The sequence below is a fragment of the Pecten maximus genome, chromosome 7, assembly GCF_902652985.1.
Source record: "Pecten maximus chromosome 7, xPecMax1.1, whole genome shotgun sequence".
NCBI classification, from domain to species: domain Eukaryota; kingdom Metazoa; phylum Mollusca; class Bivalvia; order Pectinida; family Pectinidae; genus Pecten; species Pecten maximus.
The window spans coordinates 19,217,926-19,235,721 of NC_047021.1; the positions used below are offsets into that span (position 1 = coordinate 19,217,926).

Here is a 17,796-nt window from a genome sequence, read left to right on the forward strand (position 1 = left end):
ATGTCAGTCAAGGTCAGCTGGTCCGCAAATAAAGTACAGATGGAAAGATCTTGTTACATGGAACACACATGTGAAATCTCTAAGCTGTGTCCTCATCAGTATTGACACAACATTTTTTTTTATAAAAACTTGGTCACTTGGTCAGGACCATCTTGGGCCTAGGATCAGGCAAAGATTGAGTTGAATCCCACTGGTGGAACTTCAGAAGAAGTTTTAAATGTAGACAGTTTACTCACGGCGGACAGAATGACGGACAAAGTACAATGGCCATTCCGAGCTTTCGGGTCAGATGACCAAGAAACAACATTGCTTGAGAGAGAGTATTTATTCAAGTTTTAATTAGACAGTATAACAATTGGAAATGTTCCATTGTGTAATTATTCTACAAGAGAAAATGTTTGTGCAATATTTCTAATAGAAGTTGTAAATTACAATAATGGTCTTTATTACGGTATTTCTTTAAATAATAATTGACATTTTATAGTCAAGAAAGTTGGAAGGATATTTAACTGGGGTTATAATTTCAAGAAAAGAGAGTACAATACCCAATCCTGAGGATGCCTGATGGAATATCGTAATTTCTCAAACCCCAGTACCAAAAAAACATTCATCCTTGAAAATCAGTCAAGTTGAAAGTCTAACAAAAATCACTTCATACATTATTTATGTTGTACATTATTTGAAACTTTGGTTAACTTTTTTAGCTTTTCAGTTTGCATTTAATGTAACCATTGATATAATGAAGCAGGTAGGCAATACAGCAGTACATGCCAAACTTGTTAGCAATAGCATATATTTTGACGTCCAACTGGAAGAAGGTCATATACTAGTAGTTACTCTTTATCTTAATATTAGATTGTTTCTTAATTACCTGTCAAAGACAATAAAGTTAATCAAGGCATGGTAAGGGCCCAAGGAAGATTTTGTAAGTACATGTAGTACTTTGAACTTTTTCTGACTTGCCCCGAGTTTGTTTAAATACTAAACATTTGACACTGATGACTTTGATATTTGACAAAAACTTTCCTAAATACAATAATATATTGCATCCATTCATCAGAACACTGCTGACAAACTTTTGCTGGTTTAAATTACAAAGAAGTTTTCAAAAGAAAAACAGTTTTTTTGTTGTTTTTTTTTTAAAGCTAATTAACATCATGATTCATAAACTTACACTGTTTTGAAAACAATAATACAAAATATTCAATATTTTGCAATGCTCTTTAAAATATCCTTTATACCATTCATGATTTCATATTTATTTACTAAATCAAATGATAGGCTTCCTTCTGGCAATTAGATTTCAAAGTACATATGTATGAAATAGCCCTTTTGATGTCATGGTCTTTATCCAATATAAAAGTATAATGAGTATTCCTGGACCATTAAATGCATAAGATCTACGATATTTCCACACAAGCTCATTGTCTGTTTTTGATATAAATTACTAGGGTATATAATGTGTAAAGAAGAAACTTTTACCTTAAATATTATATTATGCAGGAAACTTTTTTTGTTTTGTACATTTGCATGTTGAAAATCGGTAGATATCTTGTAATTGATGATAATGAGTTGGTAGAAAACAAAAGTCAATATCTCCTTAACTGTGATCATGACAGTGAAAACAAAACAATGTTCACCTTGACAGCCCTTTTCCTGAAAACTGGACATATATTTTGTTCGTATGAATACCGTAGATCCAGAGACATTTTTAAAACATTTTTTTTGTATTAAATTTCCTCTTTAATTTGATCACAAACGATGCAGTCATTTATCATTTCAATACTAACTAAAAGCAAGGCATGCAGGAATGGGAACCATTAAGTTAAGAATCACGCTCTCAGAGATAAGACTTATACATTGTAGGTCAAGCAGACTAGCACAAACGCTTGATTTAGTTGGGAAATTCTAAGTCTAAATTAATAGAAACACTTGTTTGCATAGGAAACAATAAACAAAATTATTCTAAATATGATAGGAAAGCTTGGAAAACAAATAGAAACAGTGCATCCAGTTTAGCATATCAAAGACATCACATAAAATTAAACTTGGAAATTCTAAGTCCAAATTAATAGAAACACTTGTTTGCATAGGAAACAATAAACAAAATTATTCTAAATATGATAGGAAAGCTTGGAAAACAAATAGAAACAGTGCATCCAGTTTAGCATATCAAAGACATCACATAAAATTAAACAACACACACAATAGTTACTGGTAATTCAACAACAAATTACCAATCAGATGTTTGGAATAAATAACATAAACAATAACAAGGATCACAGGTGTTTTGTTTCTACCAAAGTAAGAACTTGGTTTATTTAAGTTTCATTTTGTTCCTTTATCTATTTGATAGTCAAGATTAGATACATCTTGTGTGAACTTGCAATGTGATCTTTTAAACAAATGTTATTCACACGTTTGACATTTTCCTTTCAAAGCAAGGTTGACCAAATGACTTTCTTCAGAAATGTTAATAAGAACCTTTATCAAAATTAAGCATGGCTACCAACACAGCTAAGGCCTGAGAGAAATATTTTTGCGAAACTGTCAGCCATGTTGTTCTTGTGATCTAAAAAATGAATGTACCCAAACCAATAGGAACCTAGATATGAAAATAGAAACAGACCCATACCAGATAAATGAATGGACATTGGTACGGGACAGTACAGGAGTTAAAGGTGACATTTCTGTGACTTCACTCATTTTCATCAGACATATGACTAGCTAAGCATGTACCCGAGGTGATAAGTGTATGAGATGGTAATCAAACTGACAGGTTTATCTGTCTACACTATAATCTATAAACTACTATATGTAGAACTCTGAGGAGAAGTCAATTTGGCTACTATATGTAGAAGTCAATTCGGCTACTATATGTAGAAATTTATCTGGCTACTCTGAGGAGAAGTAAAAACTCTCTAATCTGTCTAAATTGTGGAAATTTATTGGCTACTCTGAGAAGTCAATCTGGCTACTATATGTGTAGAAATTTATCTGGCTAATCTGATTAGGCTAATCTACGGAGAAATTAAATTGGATACACTTTGTTTATAACCTGGTCATAGATGTGCAAGAGTTTACAGAAATTAATAGAAATACTTAACACTAAACAATAAACCAAATGATTCTAAATATGATATCTATGATGTGCTGCCCTTGTCAGGTGTGTCACACTTAATCCTATACTGTTTCTAATCCTATACTGGTTGTGATATATCAAAGTTCACTCACGATCATACTCATCAACCTGACGTAAGCTAATATACCACGAATTAGTTTCTGTGTGATTCCCTCAATAACATTAATGTCTGTTTCGACAACATTGTATGTAAAATATATATATAACGAACCTAAAGAATAATATAATTATTATATACCCTTTTTGCAACTTGATAATAAAATAACCTTTACAATCGGTCAACAAATCATTACCAAGGTAAAGATATACAAATCTACCACAATTAAACCAAAAAACTGTTAAAAGCTTGTTCCTGATTTGTGACAATTCCAAATATATCGCATTGGGCTATAATACTGTTAGAGCTACCTCCAAATATTGAAAATAGACATAAAAATGATGACTGATTGTCTTTTTTCCGTGTATATATCTGAAAACATTTAAACCTCATAATTATCGAATTAAATCCCATACTACATATGTTTCCCACCATATTTTATACACCCCATTTCAATATTAGGAAGGGGCCGCGGTGGCCGAGTGGTTAAGGTGTACCGACACTTTATCACTAGCCCTCCACCTCTGGGTTGCGAGTTCGAAACCTACGTGGCGCAGTTGCCAGGTACTGACCGTAGGCCAGTGGTTTTTCTCCGGGTACTCAGGCTTTCCTCCACCTCCAAAACCTGGCACGTCCTTAAATGACCCTAGCTGTTAATAGGACGTTAAACAAAAACAAAAACCAATATTATGATATCTATCTTACAGCCATTATTATGCCCTTTCAGTGGATGAGGCTGAGACAGCATACCAAACACTGAGGCAATATTATGAGGGTACGGTAACAGCACACTATCATTTGCCAACACTCCGTAGTGGCTACCGAGAAAACTTACTGTCGTTATTGGTCAGAACAAAATGTAAACACACTGTTTACCAGAAACAGACTGGAAACAAAACGTACAACAACAAAAACAAAATATTACCAATCATAAATTAACAAAAACAATATATAAGCGGCAAGAGTGAGGTACAGTAATGAGAGGGATCTAAACTTGATTGATTCACTGTATGTGTGAATAATCTGTTTGTTTAGAGCTAACCCAAAACAGCACATACAAGCACCAAATCATTCAAGTGACAAACATTCAAAATCATTGTACCATTATTGAATAATCTTATTGCTAAAGTATTTCACTTGTTACATTCACAACACTGCTTTTGCTTTTTAATAATAATGCAATGTACATATAGAACCATTTGGGTAGATGTGCTGCTGATTGTTCATTTATTTCTAACGAATATTTACTGAATATAGGATCATAGTACATCATTGTAGTACATAGTTATTACATAGTCAATTATGAAAAGAGTGGACATACTCAAGAAATGGTAAAATTGTATGTTTAAAATTAATAGGGAGTAAAAAATATGAACACTTGAGAAAAATATCTGAAAAATACTTAATGTAGTATTAGAAAAAAATTGGATTTTAAGAAACCGTAGATAAGTTGATCTAACCATTTTCTTAATAAAAAAAAGAAAGTCAGTTTCATTTAATTTTGTGGGAATATAAAATCTGTATATTGGCAACAGATAAAATCACTCTAATAATTGTAACACAGATGTCATATTCCAAAATATGTGCAGCTTTCTTTTGATAATACTCTCTTTGATTTTCCATTCTTACTGAAGACCAGCCTTGAAGATGGCTTCGGACTTAAAAGCTAGTTTATAGCGGGACATTTAATCTAAGAATAAAAGTTCTCATACACAACTTACAACACACAAAAATAAAGATAATTGCTTATTTCAACACATGACTCCAATCTATCAAATAAATACTGTACAATTTTCTATTTTACACTGGAACAATAGTCCATATAAACAATACATTACAATAAAAAACCCATCATATTTTATTGGATAAATGTTGTACATGTATGTGTATGAATTTGATCAAGCATTAAATTTTACAATCAAATTTCATTCATTCTTTTGGGACAATGGGATTGGATCTTTGGAGAAATATGAATCAAAAGTAGATCTCCTGTATCATAAAATGACAAAAGATAGAATTTAACATTTGACTTATACACAGTATTTTTGTAAATACCTTCTAAACATCTACTACATTTAAAGAAAACATGACTCAGACAGATTTCTCAAAATTCAAACACTTTCTCAGCTTTTGTTCTACAAATTTCAAGGTCAAGGTCAATGAAAAAAAAAAAGGCAAAGACATTTGGTTTTTAACAAAGAGAGAATACTGTGTCTGAGCACATTAAAATAAATCAAATTATATTTGAAATAATTAACTTTTATGATAATAGCATACCGTACTATATCAACAGTAAGAGTTCATAGAAAAGGAACACAATTTGTATCCAGAGCCAAGTAAATTATGATTTGTCCATAATAATCATCGGGATTCATGTTGGACCATATCATAACTATATAGAGAAAATTTGGTACATGGAAAAAAATATGATAATAAGTGGGATATTATAATATCCGATATTGTATGTGGGATCCACTGTATTAAAAACTGCACACTTACTTTAAGAAAAATCTATTTTATAGTAATACAGTACTTAATAAGCATCTGCCTAAATTTCAAGTTTTTTTAGTGGCTTATATGCAGTATTTTAACCTTTAATAGACAGTAGAAACCAAATTCTTTGACTCAACCATGGTGACAGGGCACAACAAAGAAACACTTGAATCAACTGAAAAAGCAGTTGCGAACCTTAATTTACTGGTTCCAGATTAATATACAAATGTATTGACTAATTGTGATTGTACTTAGATCTACTCTCAAAATGTGAAGATATCCTAACCAATATCTATATCCCAAAACAGAAGACTGTTAATATGTTACTGATCTCTTTTTCTCTCCACAACCTACACCAACAGAAGTATGTGGCAAGAGACATGCTCCTATTGAGTATGAGGCCAGGAAATGAGTAATCAAAGTATATGAAAATATCATGAGACCACTAATCTAGTTGGCAAAGCAAGCAGGCACCCCACTGGTCCCAATTTGCAGCCCCCACTAATCTTGTCAATTCAATATCTATCAATAATTCTGATCACATCACTATCCAAACACTAATAATCCTGTTATCCAAAAATCCAGACACCTTCTATCTGGTTTTCCAAAGAAACAGTTTATGGACAAAATTGTCCCATCTAACAGTCTGCCTGTTTTTTTTGGTGAGAGACCAAGGTGGACAGCTGAGGTTCCATTAATACAGAGTGAATTCCGTTTAAATAACAACCTTTCAGTCACCAATCTTAAATAGACTAAACAAAACTGACGACATGTTTACCTTTTGCACAAAACAATAATACTGATGTACATATGTAATAATAAAAGTGTTTGAAAAGACTTACATTAAAATACTACCTACTTACTATCACATACACAAAAACGTGTACCAACCACATTTCATCTCTCTGCACATAGCACACACCTGACACTCATTCATATTCAGGACAAATGGCCATGACGTTGCATTGATATTTGATATGACTTAATACATTTTTTAATTCAGAATGGCAGTCTGACTCTCCATCCTTCTTAAGGGCACCTCCTATCACTAGTCTGACTCTCCTTCCTTTTTGAGTAGAACAGAGTCTTCTCCTAGCATCCCACACAGCTCCTTCAGTCTCTTGTGCATTTTGGGCAAGCCTGCAAGTTGAGTCTCTAGACGCTGTTTCTCCTCATTAAGGGTCAATCGAGTATTTGAGTCAAGTTCTTCCATTCTCCATCCTCCCTCCCCATCAAACTGCAGGAGGTGAGTGTGGAATTTCCTAATGGACGATAATACACATCAGTTATGATTTAATTTCTATGAATTAGTACTGTAAACGTGGAAATTTACGCAAGGCGGAAATTTACGCTAATTACACAGAGTCCTTTTGATCACGAAAATTCCCCCCACGTGTATTATTTTGATATCAATTTGCGTAATCTCGAACTACAACGAATGTGGATTGATCGCGAAAATTACCCCAACGTGTATAGTTTACATATCGAAATTGCGAAATTACCCCCCCCCCCCCCCCCCCCCCCCCGCAAAAATAACAACATTTATAGTACATCATTATTTTGAAACTGGACCATAATCAAGCATTCTATAATAAGAGTTCGTGGACTAAAAATAAACAGTTTCTTATTAATAACCAATACAAAACACTCTTTATAACAGAGACTAAAGATAGATTTGTTGTCTTAGAATCACAATCACAGATATAAAAGATTATTTTCTGTTCTACTTCAGGTAGAGTATGACCTACCAGAGTGATGGCCTGTGTGTGATAGTCATCAGGGAGATACCAGAATCCTTCACTGTCTGGTATATCTTACTCTCAACATCAATGGACACAGCGCTGGTGCATTCATCCAGGAGTGCAAACTGAGGCCTGTAAAACAAAACAATCATGGAATGAAATAACAGTACAAACCTTAATCAAATACATATTTCTAGTGACTACAAACACTTTAAGCAAACCTTTATTTCGACTAAGTGTCATTCAACAATTTTTCTTTCTTTTTTTTTCTGCCGTTGATAATCAAGTCTGAGGCCCCAGGGATTTGGAATAAACCTGTTTTGTTATATATTTTTTTAGTCAATTGCATTCCTATGTTAAATTAATTACATTTTTCGTATCCTTTTAAAGTAATTTCAATCAAAATATTCACCAAGTGACCCCAATGTCTATTTAACAGTACATTTCTACTATTAAACTTACCATAACCCAGTGATCACTACAGTAAATGTAATTTTGAAAGCATCATGTGTTCATTGAAGTTTGAAGTAACATCTCAATAACACTAACGAGGAGAGTAAAATTTCCTCTCTCCCTCAACACCTGCTTCTATAGATAAACACAATTTAATCTTATTTCTTCCAATTCTTACTTGTGGTAGAAAATCCTAGCCATTCCCATTCTCTGTTTTTCTCCACCAGATAAAACATCCTTCCAATCACTGTGAGCGTCCCATCCTGCAATTATCAATATTTAATATTTATAATTTTGATTATGAATTGCATGAATGACCTATAGTTTCAATGTTCATAACAAACTTACATGGAGTGATCAAAATGTAATGAGTTTAACATCTCCTTGTTATTAAATTTTGTTAATATGTGTACATTTTACTATAATGGCACTACTAAACACAGCAAGAAAATTTAAGGACAAGGTAAAATTATCATTTATGTGAATATTTTAAGTCTCCCATCCTCCATTATGATTTAACAATATAAACATATTAACAATGACCAAGTCAAATTGGAATGAGATGGAATATTATGATATAAGAGGCATATGAACCTTAACAGTCACCTTTCAGTGAGTTCCAATATATTTCAGTCAATTTGACCCATATTGACCCAGCCCATCAGCCCTCGGTGGTCAGTCTGGGCCAATATGTGTATACATGTACCATCAAACTGCCATTCCATACTGATAAGTCTAACCAAATTTTGATTTTTTTCTGATTGCGATTCAACAAATGATGCACAAAAATTTGATTTCCCTTATATAATATTTAGTAAAGTTTACCCCCTCCCCAGAGGGAAACATGAGACCCCAGGGTCATCAAATTCACAACTTTGGCAAAGACTCTTCCTCTATGAAACTTACTTGGGTTATGAGAAGAAGAATTTTGAAATTTTAGACAATTTGATGCCTTAGGCCCCTGGGGCCATATAATTCACAATTTTGGTTGACCTTTGGCCATGGAAGGTTTCTTAAAAATTTCATTGAAATTGGTTCAGGGGTTTCTGAGAAGAAGTGAAAAATGTAAATTGTTTTCAGACACACGATAACAGACAAAAGGCAATCAAAATAGGTCACATGACCTAAAAATTTAATTCAATTTACATTTTGCTTTTTGACAAAATTTAGAAAACAAAATTTGTCAACTGATATTAACTAGTCATGTCAGCTGAGATGGAAGTGTCCATGAGGTCTTCAGGCAAATTACCCCATACCTTTTCACCACATCAATACCAAGAATCAAACCTATAGCTAATTGTCTTGATGAAAGGCATGTAACCAATCTAATGAGCCACCTGACCACATCTACCCTCAATTTCGTTTACTACATCATATTGACTTTAGGTAATTCTCCAAACCATAATATTCAATCCATGCACATTTTGTCTATGCTCCTGAAGTCAAAATACCAACCTCCTTCCCTGTCAACAATCTGTCTCAGATTGACGATATCTAGAACTTTCTCCAGGTCTGCATCAGTATAACCCTTAACAGTCATGTCCTCCAAAGTATCTGGATAAATCACCTGGTCACGGAATGTTCCTAGAGACATGTACGGCCTGCAGCAAATACAAGTATCATGGGCATTACATAATAAATCTATAATGAGAATAATCAATATTGGAGCAAGTTATGTGCATTACAAGAAAAGAACTACAGTCAACTTGGCTTGTAATGAATTTGATATATAATGAAGCATTCTGAGGCTTAAATAATATTGTACTCTTACAGAAATTTCACTGTTCTCGACATATTTTCCAAGTTGACGGCATGTTTCTGCTTACCAGTTATGGAATACATGTATTTGATTATAGGACTAATACTGACTGAGTAAAACTAGCAAGAAAAGTTACCTTTGAGGAATGTAAAACATTGTGCTGGGTGGTGGTTTGAGGAGTTTCCCACCATACGCTGGCCACAACCCACTGAGTATACGAAACAGAGATGATTTGCCACACCCATTTGGTCCAGTGATCAACAAATGTGTTCCTTTTTCAATCTGAAACAGTACATGTTTCCCACCTTTTGTAAGTTTTCGTGAGTAAGTGCAAAGTAAAGAAATCTTATAAATGTAAAGATTCATACTAGACAAGACACTTCCTAATTGAAATGGAGATTCAAATTTGGGGTCCAAAATTTAGACGTGAATTCATCAGAAAACCTTCTTTATGGTTGAGGTTTTTTTTTAAATCCTATTGAGCAAGCATACAGATTAGGTAAAAATATGTAGTTTTAAGGGATTAGTTTGTCAACTACAACTATACATGCAACATACTGATGAAGTGTATGACAGAACAGCTACCATAGATGCACACACAAGACATTTGAAGAAATGGCTGTACCTTGAGGTTCAGGTTGGCTACAATAATATCTCCATTTGGTGTAATGATGGGCAGGTCCCGAATATCAATAGTTGATTCTGTGTCAACAACTTCACCTGCAATGAATGTAAACATTGTCAGAAAATAAATAATACATTACCCTGAAATATCAGGAAAACCAGTCAGCGTAATTTTAATATTTTGATTTTTTTAGGTAAGACTGCATAATCATAAAGGAGAACCATAAAGACAATCCATAATCTGACATACAAGATTACCTATAGAATCTGGGTTACTAATATAATATAAATTATCTTCTGACACTGATGAATTGCTTGCTGTAGCCAGTACAAGTTGTACATTTCTCAACTCAAGTAACATGATACAGACAATACAATATTGTACTTCCAACTCATTTACAGTTGAAAATGTGACATATTTTACTCATGTACATATCAAATCCAATCTGACAATGAACATGTAACTGATGATACAGTATTGTATTTCCTCTTACTAACAATTTATATCATGTGACAAAAATTTACGGATTGCAAATTATTTTGAGATTCTGTTTTCGTATTTGGCAGCTAGCACTTGCACAATGATGTATTAGTAGCTCTTAATGCTTAAATTTCAACTAATGACAACTATTAATCAGAAGAAGTGATCTCACTAACACAAGTTTATCATGATATGAACCGCCATTCATACTTTCCAAGTGTTTCTATTTCTGTTAAAAGATACCTTGATTTAATCCTTATACATGTTGTCGTTGTACATCAAATCTAATGATTTTTTAAAAATAATCAATACAATAAGCTACAAGTATTGTTTAAATGAATATCTGTACATTAAATGAAAATTCAACAAGAATTGATTTTATATACATGTACACCAAAAATATATAATAGTACATTTCACAACAATACCAACATGCCAAAACACATTCAGCAACAGACATAACAACAATTTAACAGGTATTTCATTACATGCTTATTTTGGTGATACAACACTCTAATGTATAGTTACTTCACATCCTCTCAATGCAATGCAGAGCGATTACAGTATGTGTTGTAAGAACATAGAATTATTTGATCATATGACCACTAACAGTGATAGCTATTGTGATGTCACTGATGTCATTGTGATAACACCAACTTCACTGTTTCAAAAACTCCTCGATCTGATGTAAAGAAAGCAATGTTTTACTTTCTACTCATTTTCCAACGCCCTGTTAAAATATATACAGTAGTAACAGATAGGAAATGGTGTTACAGTCCTACATCTTCTATTGCCAAAAAATCCCCTCAAATCCCCACTGGGAATTAGTAAGTTTGTCAGCAATTTTATTGCATTTGTTAGAACTGTAACACCTTTTGCCAAAACATTCTCTTCTTATAATAATTTCCGTACTTCCATTTATCAGAGGTACCAAGTTCAAAGAAAAACTAGTTAAACATGACAACTCAATATTTAAATTGAACAATATTAAAACATATAGTGAATGCTATGGCTCTTTTAAATACAATCATCAACGGAAGAGAAGATGTTGTCTTTGATGTTATTAAGCACAAAGACATTAGATGTAAATGGCATGCCAAATGCATACTATTTAATGTAGTGTAGCAGGCCAGGTTTTAATTGTAAATACTGTACATAGTTGTATGGTCGCCTTCTAGCTTCGGGCTAGGGGGAATTTCCCTTTAGCTCAGTTGGTAGAGCGGCGGACCAGTAAGCCAAGGGTCTTGGGTTCGATCCCGGCTGGCTGCACACTACTTACTCCTTGAACTTTTACATTGGTGCCACAGACCACTCCAAGTGAAAGCAAGAGGCTTCTCTGGAGAGAGAACCTGGGTTGGTGTGTTCGGGGGCGAACACGTTTGAAGGAGGGAGTAGTGTAGCAGACTGGGTTTTAATTGTAAATACTGTACATAGTTGTATGGTCGCTTTCTAGCTTTGGGCTAGGGGGAATTTCCGTTTAGCTCAGTCGGTAGAGCGGCGGACCAGTAAGCCGAGGGTCGTGGGTTCGATCCCGGCTGGCTGCACACTACTACTCCTTGAACTTTTACAGTAGAATATGTATGGCACAAAATGAACCACTTTCCACGGATATCTGTGTACCTTTATATTGTTAACAGGAAAGAATGTTTAAAATCATTAACACACAAGAGAGCATGCAATATCTGTTGAAATAGATTAATAAATTAGTAGATGGATATATTAAAATTTCTATTACTTTACACCACTTTGTCCAAAGTATCATTTTTCAGTCTCAGGGTAGTTTTAAACTATCAATAATTCAATATATGTAATTATAATTATTACCTGATGTTAACTTGGACGTGTGTCATAATTACTTTTTGATATGGTTGACTTAAGATGTATGTCTATTGACAATATTTTTTCCAATATTCTGTCAGAATGCATACCAAATGTCACTTTGCATTTTATGTTAATGATAATTATTATGCAATGGGAAAAGAGTCAATGGCAAAGAGGGGCATCAGACCAAAGTAGTGATAATGTAATTATATCCTCTTTTTTCATGTCATTACTCTGAAACAAAAATTTTTACTTGTGACTTTGAAGAGAATGGAAGGCTCCTACTAAGCAATACTTAAAGTATAGAAACAGAAATGTCAATAAGGAACGAAGTTTTTGATAATATTTCATGGATTTAGGGTTTAACATTATATAGCATGCTCCTAATGTTAATGTGCACTTGTTATGTCATCTATCTGTGGAAATCTATAAACAAACAAAAAATGATTAAAAAGATTTTGTCACATTTTGTTCACTTTTACCCAAAATTACTTCAAACATTTCCACAACTTTCAAAACTTTAAATTGTCTGATCACTCTTTTGTATAATGTCAGGAAAATTCACCAATGGAAAGTGAAGCCTAGAAACACAATAATCAAAACAAATATAATCTCATGCCAATAACAATTTACCATGGTAACAGGATTTTGGTGTAGAATCTTAAATATAAACAACAATTTTTGAAATAAATCAATAATACCTTGTATAATGTATTAAAAACTTCTAAATTTAGAGTAGAAATTTAAAAATAAAACACATTTAAATTCCTTTTATTCAAAAATAATTCATATGAGTAATCAGTACCACTTTAAATATTAGTTCCACATGTTATAGGAAAAGCAAGCTTCATGCATCAACTACATGAATCATTTTTGTAATTGAAATTTAGGGATTTATTCATAATTTTTTTTTAAGAATTATTCTATACACATGCTGAAACATCCAAATTTGCATTCATTATTCACTTCATTTTACAGACACATATCTGCTTTAGGGTTTAATTTCCAATCACGAAGTGAATACCCAAAGAAACATTCTAACCTTTGATTTCCAGAGGTCCACTAACATGGTCCAGAGCTACAGCCTTTCCGATTTTAGTGACAGTATTTTTTTGGTATTTTCCTTCTCCAACATCTTCAAATACCTCTATCATATCAGACACACGGGATGTGTATCCAGCAAGCTCAGTGATCTGTTAAACATGAAAATTAATTCTCTGAACTGTCAAATACATTAAAGGGATACTCTACACAAGATAGAAAATCTGGCTGTTCTGTATCCATGAGAAACTCTTTCTAACAACTTTTCAAACTATTGTCAGCATTAAATATCCTTCCTGCGGTCCATTTGTACAAGCAAAATATGGAATACAAAATTAGACTGCCAAAATATAGCACATTTATCATGTGATGACTTTTGAAAGGGAGCCTGCATATGTCAGTGACATGGTCATGATCCTGAAAAGCAAATACTACATACATATATGTATATGTCAAAAATAGATAATAAAATGCATATGATGGACATTGCTTGTTGCTACATAATAAGGATCAAACCAATGATTTTGATGTGAATATTGAAGATGAACGCGTACTGAATCATATCATGTAAGAAACTGTCAATTCATATACAGTGTACACAAGTGTGTTTTCAGCTGTCCACAAACAATTTCTGCTGGGATCTCGATTTCTTTACTTTGTTTCTAATTTCCTGTCTAATTTTCCAGGGTTCCCCTGTAATTTTGTTATACAGGGTTCCAGGGACTCTCAGATGTGAAAATTGGGAGTCCCATTTAGAAATCCACGAGTCCTATGATATTTTAAACTTTAGAAAAAATCCTAGTTAAACAGTTCCAGCATCCAAGTTGGTCATCAGGTATAACATGTTGCCTAAGTAATAAAATACAAACACAATAAAATACTACTATCAATTAAAATCAACAGTTATTTCTTCATCGTATGGCAGATTTTGGACTAACAATGCAGCATAAGGATTCAGACATTTAGTTTGGATGTCCTTCATGTTTTTTCTGTGTCTAAGACGCAGGAAACCTACGCCAGGTGCAGTCAGGCTTGCATGAATGTTTATAAATCAATCTAGATAGATAGCATAGATTTGCTACAAATTAAAAATTGTATGTTTGTTGATATGGACTGGTAAATTGAGATATATGAAATCCAAAGGAATAGAAATAGATAATTTTGCACACTTATTATCAAAATCAAATTATGAAATCATAACTTGTGTGGAATATCTCTTTTAATATGTACCTGAACTCAATCAGTGTAGTAGGTAAGTTATTATCTGTTAAATTATCATTTTTGTACTTATTTTGTTCAATCAATCATTTTACTATTTAGAAAGTTTGTTTACCCTTATTAAACAATTAGCAAGCATATAACACTGAGGTATATCAATAGAAATATTGAAACTGTAAGCCACTGACGGGCTATAACTGTAATACTTCCTAAACCCATAACAAGCTGACATGAACTTTGTCCTGCAGATAAGTATTTAAGTTTGATACATAACTATAGTGCACCTCTTTGTATGATGAGATTAGCCTTTCAGTAGCATCTGCAGAGTTGATGAGGAGGTTTCTTGCAGTAGTAAATGCTTTTGTTCTCTCTCCGACTCCCCCATCTGGGTCATCATCGATGTGACTACCTGTATGCGAGCAAATACCAAACTTAGTTAGCAGTAAATATCATTGATTGTTTTCATCATCTATTTTTAATGAAACATTATGGACTGTCTGGGGACATTTGAAAATTTGTCATTCTTTGTCACTAAGTAGTCGATTATTTAATCTTATTAGTTATCAATTTTGCCAAATATTCCTTGGTTAAATTTGCAGCATTTAATCATAAAATAAAGCCTTGTGGAATAGACAATTTTAGCTAACCTTTGGGCAGGTGAGCTTATGCCATGGTGCAGCATCTGTCGTCTAGCTGACACCAAATTTTTCATTCAGAATTCCAGAGATCTGATATTTAGCCTATAGCATGCTAGCGGAAGGGCTACAAAGTTCGTTAAACTTAGTGACCTTGACCTACATTAAAAGTCACATGGGTCGAATGTGTTAAAATAAATTCTTCTTAATAACTTATGGACCAAAGACCTGATATTGAGCTTGTAGCATGGTGGAATAGGTAGTCACTATCTACTAAAAAGAGACCCCACCTCAAAATGACCCTGGCTGGTCACGGGGCAAAAAAAACCAGCGAGCAAATAAACAAATATAGAAATTTGAACTTAGCATCCACGTAAATGACATATAGCTAGCTCGACTTTAAAAGTTGCATTTGTAGCAGGTGAGTGATACTTGTCCATTGGACCTCTTGTTAACTTACCGTCAGTGCGGATGCCTCCTCCAGTGGCAGATATGATCGGAATGGCCACCATAACAAGCCCACTAGCACTCCAAACATATTTCATCAAAAACTGCTCCAACATGATGTACCAAAGTTTGGTTTTGAAAATGACATCCATTTGTTTTGCTAGATGTCTGAAGCTTGTTTGCAACAAGTTTTGTTCAATCTGAAATAAATAAATAAAAAAAAGATATATTTATTTTATGATGTTCTGAAACATTTATTTTAAAATGCAATTGCAAAATAGCTGATCTGTATCATCAAGCAATAAACTCATGTTTGGGAATGAGCCTTTATATGTCTAACACTTATTTGGAGTCTTTTGTAAATTTAGCTTCTAAGACTTTTTTGTTTTCGAAACTAGTCTGAAATTTTGAAAATCTGTATTAATGAGTAGAAACAGCATAATTTTTGGAATATGAGAACAAGACATAGATAACTGGTTTGTGTTACTGTATTTAATAGTATCAATAGACTTGTGCTGTCAATGATTCCTTTGGGAAATTCATTTTTCAAACTCATGAATGCAAGTGTTTTTTTCCAAGTTAGGAACAAACATTGGTTTGCTTAATTTTAACCATGTAGCCTAAAACACTGTTAAGTGACAGAAAATGGAAACTTCGTAAATTTCCCTAAGTACTTTCAGAATACAATTTTACATTAACTTATAAAGGCTTTAAAAGCAGCTTCTGACAAAAACCTGAAACATGTATTTTACTATTTATTTTGATATGTTTGTTAGAGTAGTTCCAGCAGTTCTTTACCTTGTGGCCTCCATAGAAGGCAATCTCCTCAGCATTGGCAATGACTCTTGAGTGTACATAACGCAGATAACCCTTGTGCTTTGCTTCCTCTGCTACTAACTTGCCAAATTTGGGAGAAACAATTCTCAAAATATGAACTGTACAACATATGACAATAGCAGCCAACATGGATGGATACTTGGAGCTTGCACCACGGTGACTAGCTTGCGAGTACAAAGTGAATGTAATTAGTGCTATATCAAGTATGGGCTTTGTTAGGTGGGAATAAAGATGAGCAAGAGATTGGGTAAACATTGTGATGTCATCTGTGAGACATTGGTCAGAATTAGCCAGGCGGCTGTCCAAATTGTCAACTCGGTAGTAGGTTTGATTTTTGAAGTATAATTTGTAGGCATGTTCTACAAGTCGTGTTCTGAGTACCAGCCCAAGTTTACACTCAAGAAAACGTATAAGACTATTGACAAATGTTGCAGGAATTGCAATCAGGAGCCACTGAGTAAGTCTGAGGAGAAAACTTTTAACATCTCTTTTGACTATCGTTTGTACTATTCGGCCGTCTAGCGTTGCTACGTATATTGATAGGAACGTTCGCACTATCAGTGTCAATGTGTGAACAGTCAATATACCGAACTCTTTGGTCCAAAGTCCGGGGATAATGATCTTCAACAAGTGTCTTAACTGCTTATAAAATCGTTTGTTGACAGTGGGTGTAGACTTCTTAACTTTCCCTTGTGTGTCCCGATAACTTTTGTTAAGTGACAGTTTGTCGTCTTTGTCAACGGCATCACCAGTTCCAATAAGCCAACCAAGAGCTTTTTTCATCTCCGGACAACATTTTTTAGCTGCATACGCTGCAACTAGACATACAGCTGCAGTTGCTGCTACATTTTTCCTTGTAATGTTTTTTTTGTTTGCTAAATACAGAAATTTCGACATTTTTACACTTTCACCTGTCATTTACACGCCACATATCATACATTCGCAAGGTGTTATCCAGACCTCCATCACACTCTCCTCCATGTTGGATTTCTTATCAGAACGAGTT

At 33.7% G+C, this 17,796-nt stretch overlaps 1 protein-coding gene across 2 annotated transcripts; it reads right to left on the minus strand.

Annotated features, from left to right (window-relative positions):
* Positions 1-310: 310 nt before the first annotated feature.
* Positions 311-17,785, minus strand: LOC117331820 (ATP-binding cassette sub-family D member 2-like). Of its 2 annotated transcripts, XM_033890738.1 has the most exons (11): positions 16,752-17,785; positions 15,967-16,153; positions 15,156-15,280; positions 13,655-13,805; positions 13,246-13,272; positions 10,312-10,406; positions 9,823-9,968; positions 9,383-9,528; positions 8,106-8,190; positions 7,481-7,606; positions 311-6,994 (listed from the first exon to the last, which is right to left on the minus strand). In XM_033890738.1, the coding sequence occupies exons 1-11, from the start codon at positions 17,706-17,708 to the stop codon at positions 6,781-6,783; spliced, it is 2,259 nt and encodes a 752-aa protein (XP_033746629.1). In that variant the 5' UTR covers positions 17,709-17,785; the 3' UTR covers positions 311-6,780. The 2 variants fall into 2 exon arrangements, with proteins under 2 accessions (XP_033746629.1, XP_033746630.1); XM_033890739.1 differs by lacking the exon at positions 13,246-13,272.
* Positions 17,786-17,796: the final 11 nt, after the last annotated feature.

Excerpts from the sequence above, each read along its gene's own strand:
- LOC117331820 (XM_033890738.1), bottom strand. The coding sequence starts at position 17,708 with ATGACAGGTGAAAGTGTAAAAATGTCGAAATTTCTGTATTTAGCAAAC. Across the intron at positions 13,273-13,654 it reads TGGACCTCTGGAAATCAAAG|ATTCTACACCAAAATCCTGT; the intron begins GTTAGAATGTTT and ends TTTATATTTAAG. Across the intron at positions 9,969-10,311 it reads TAGCCAACCTGAACCTCAAG|ATTGAAAAAGGAACACATTT; the intron begins GTACAGCCATTT and ends GTACTGTTTCAG.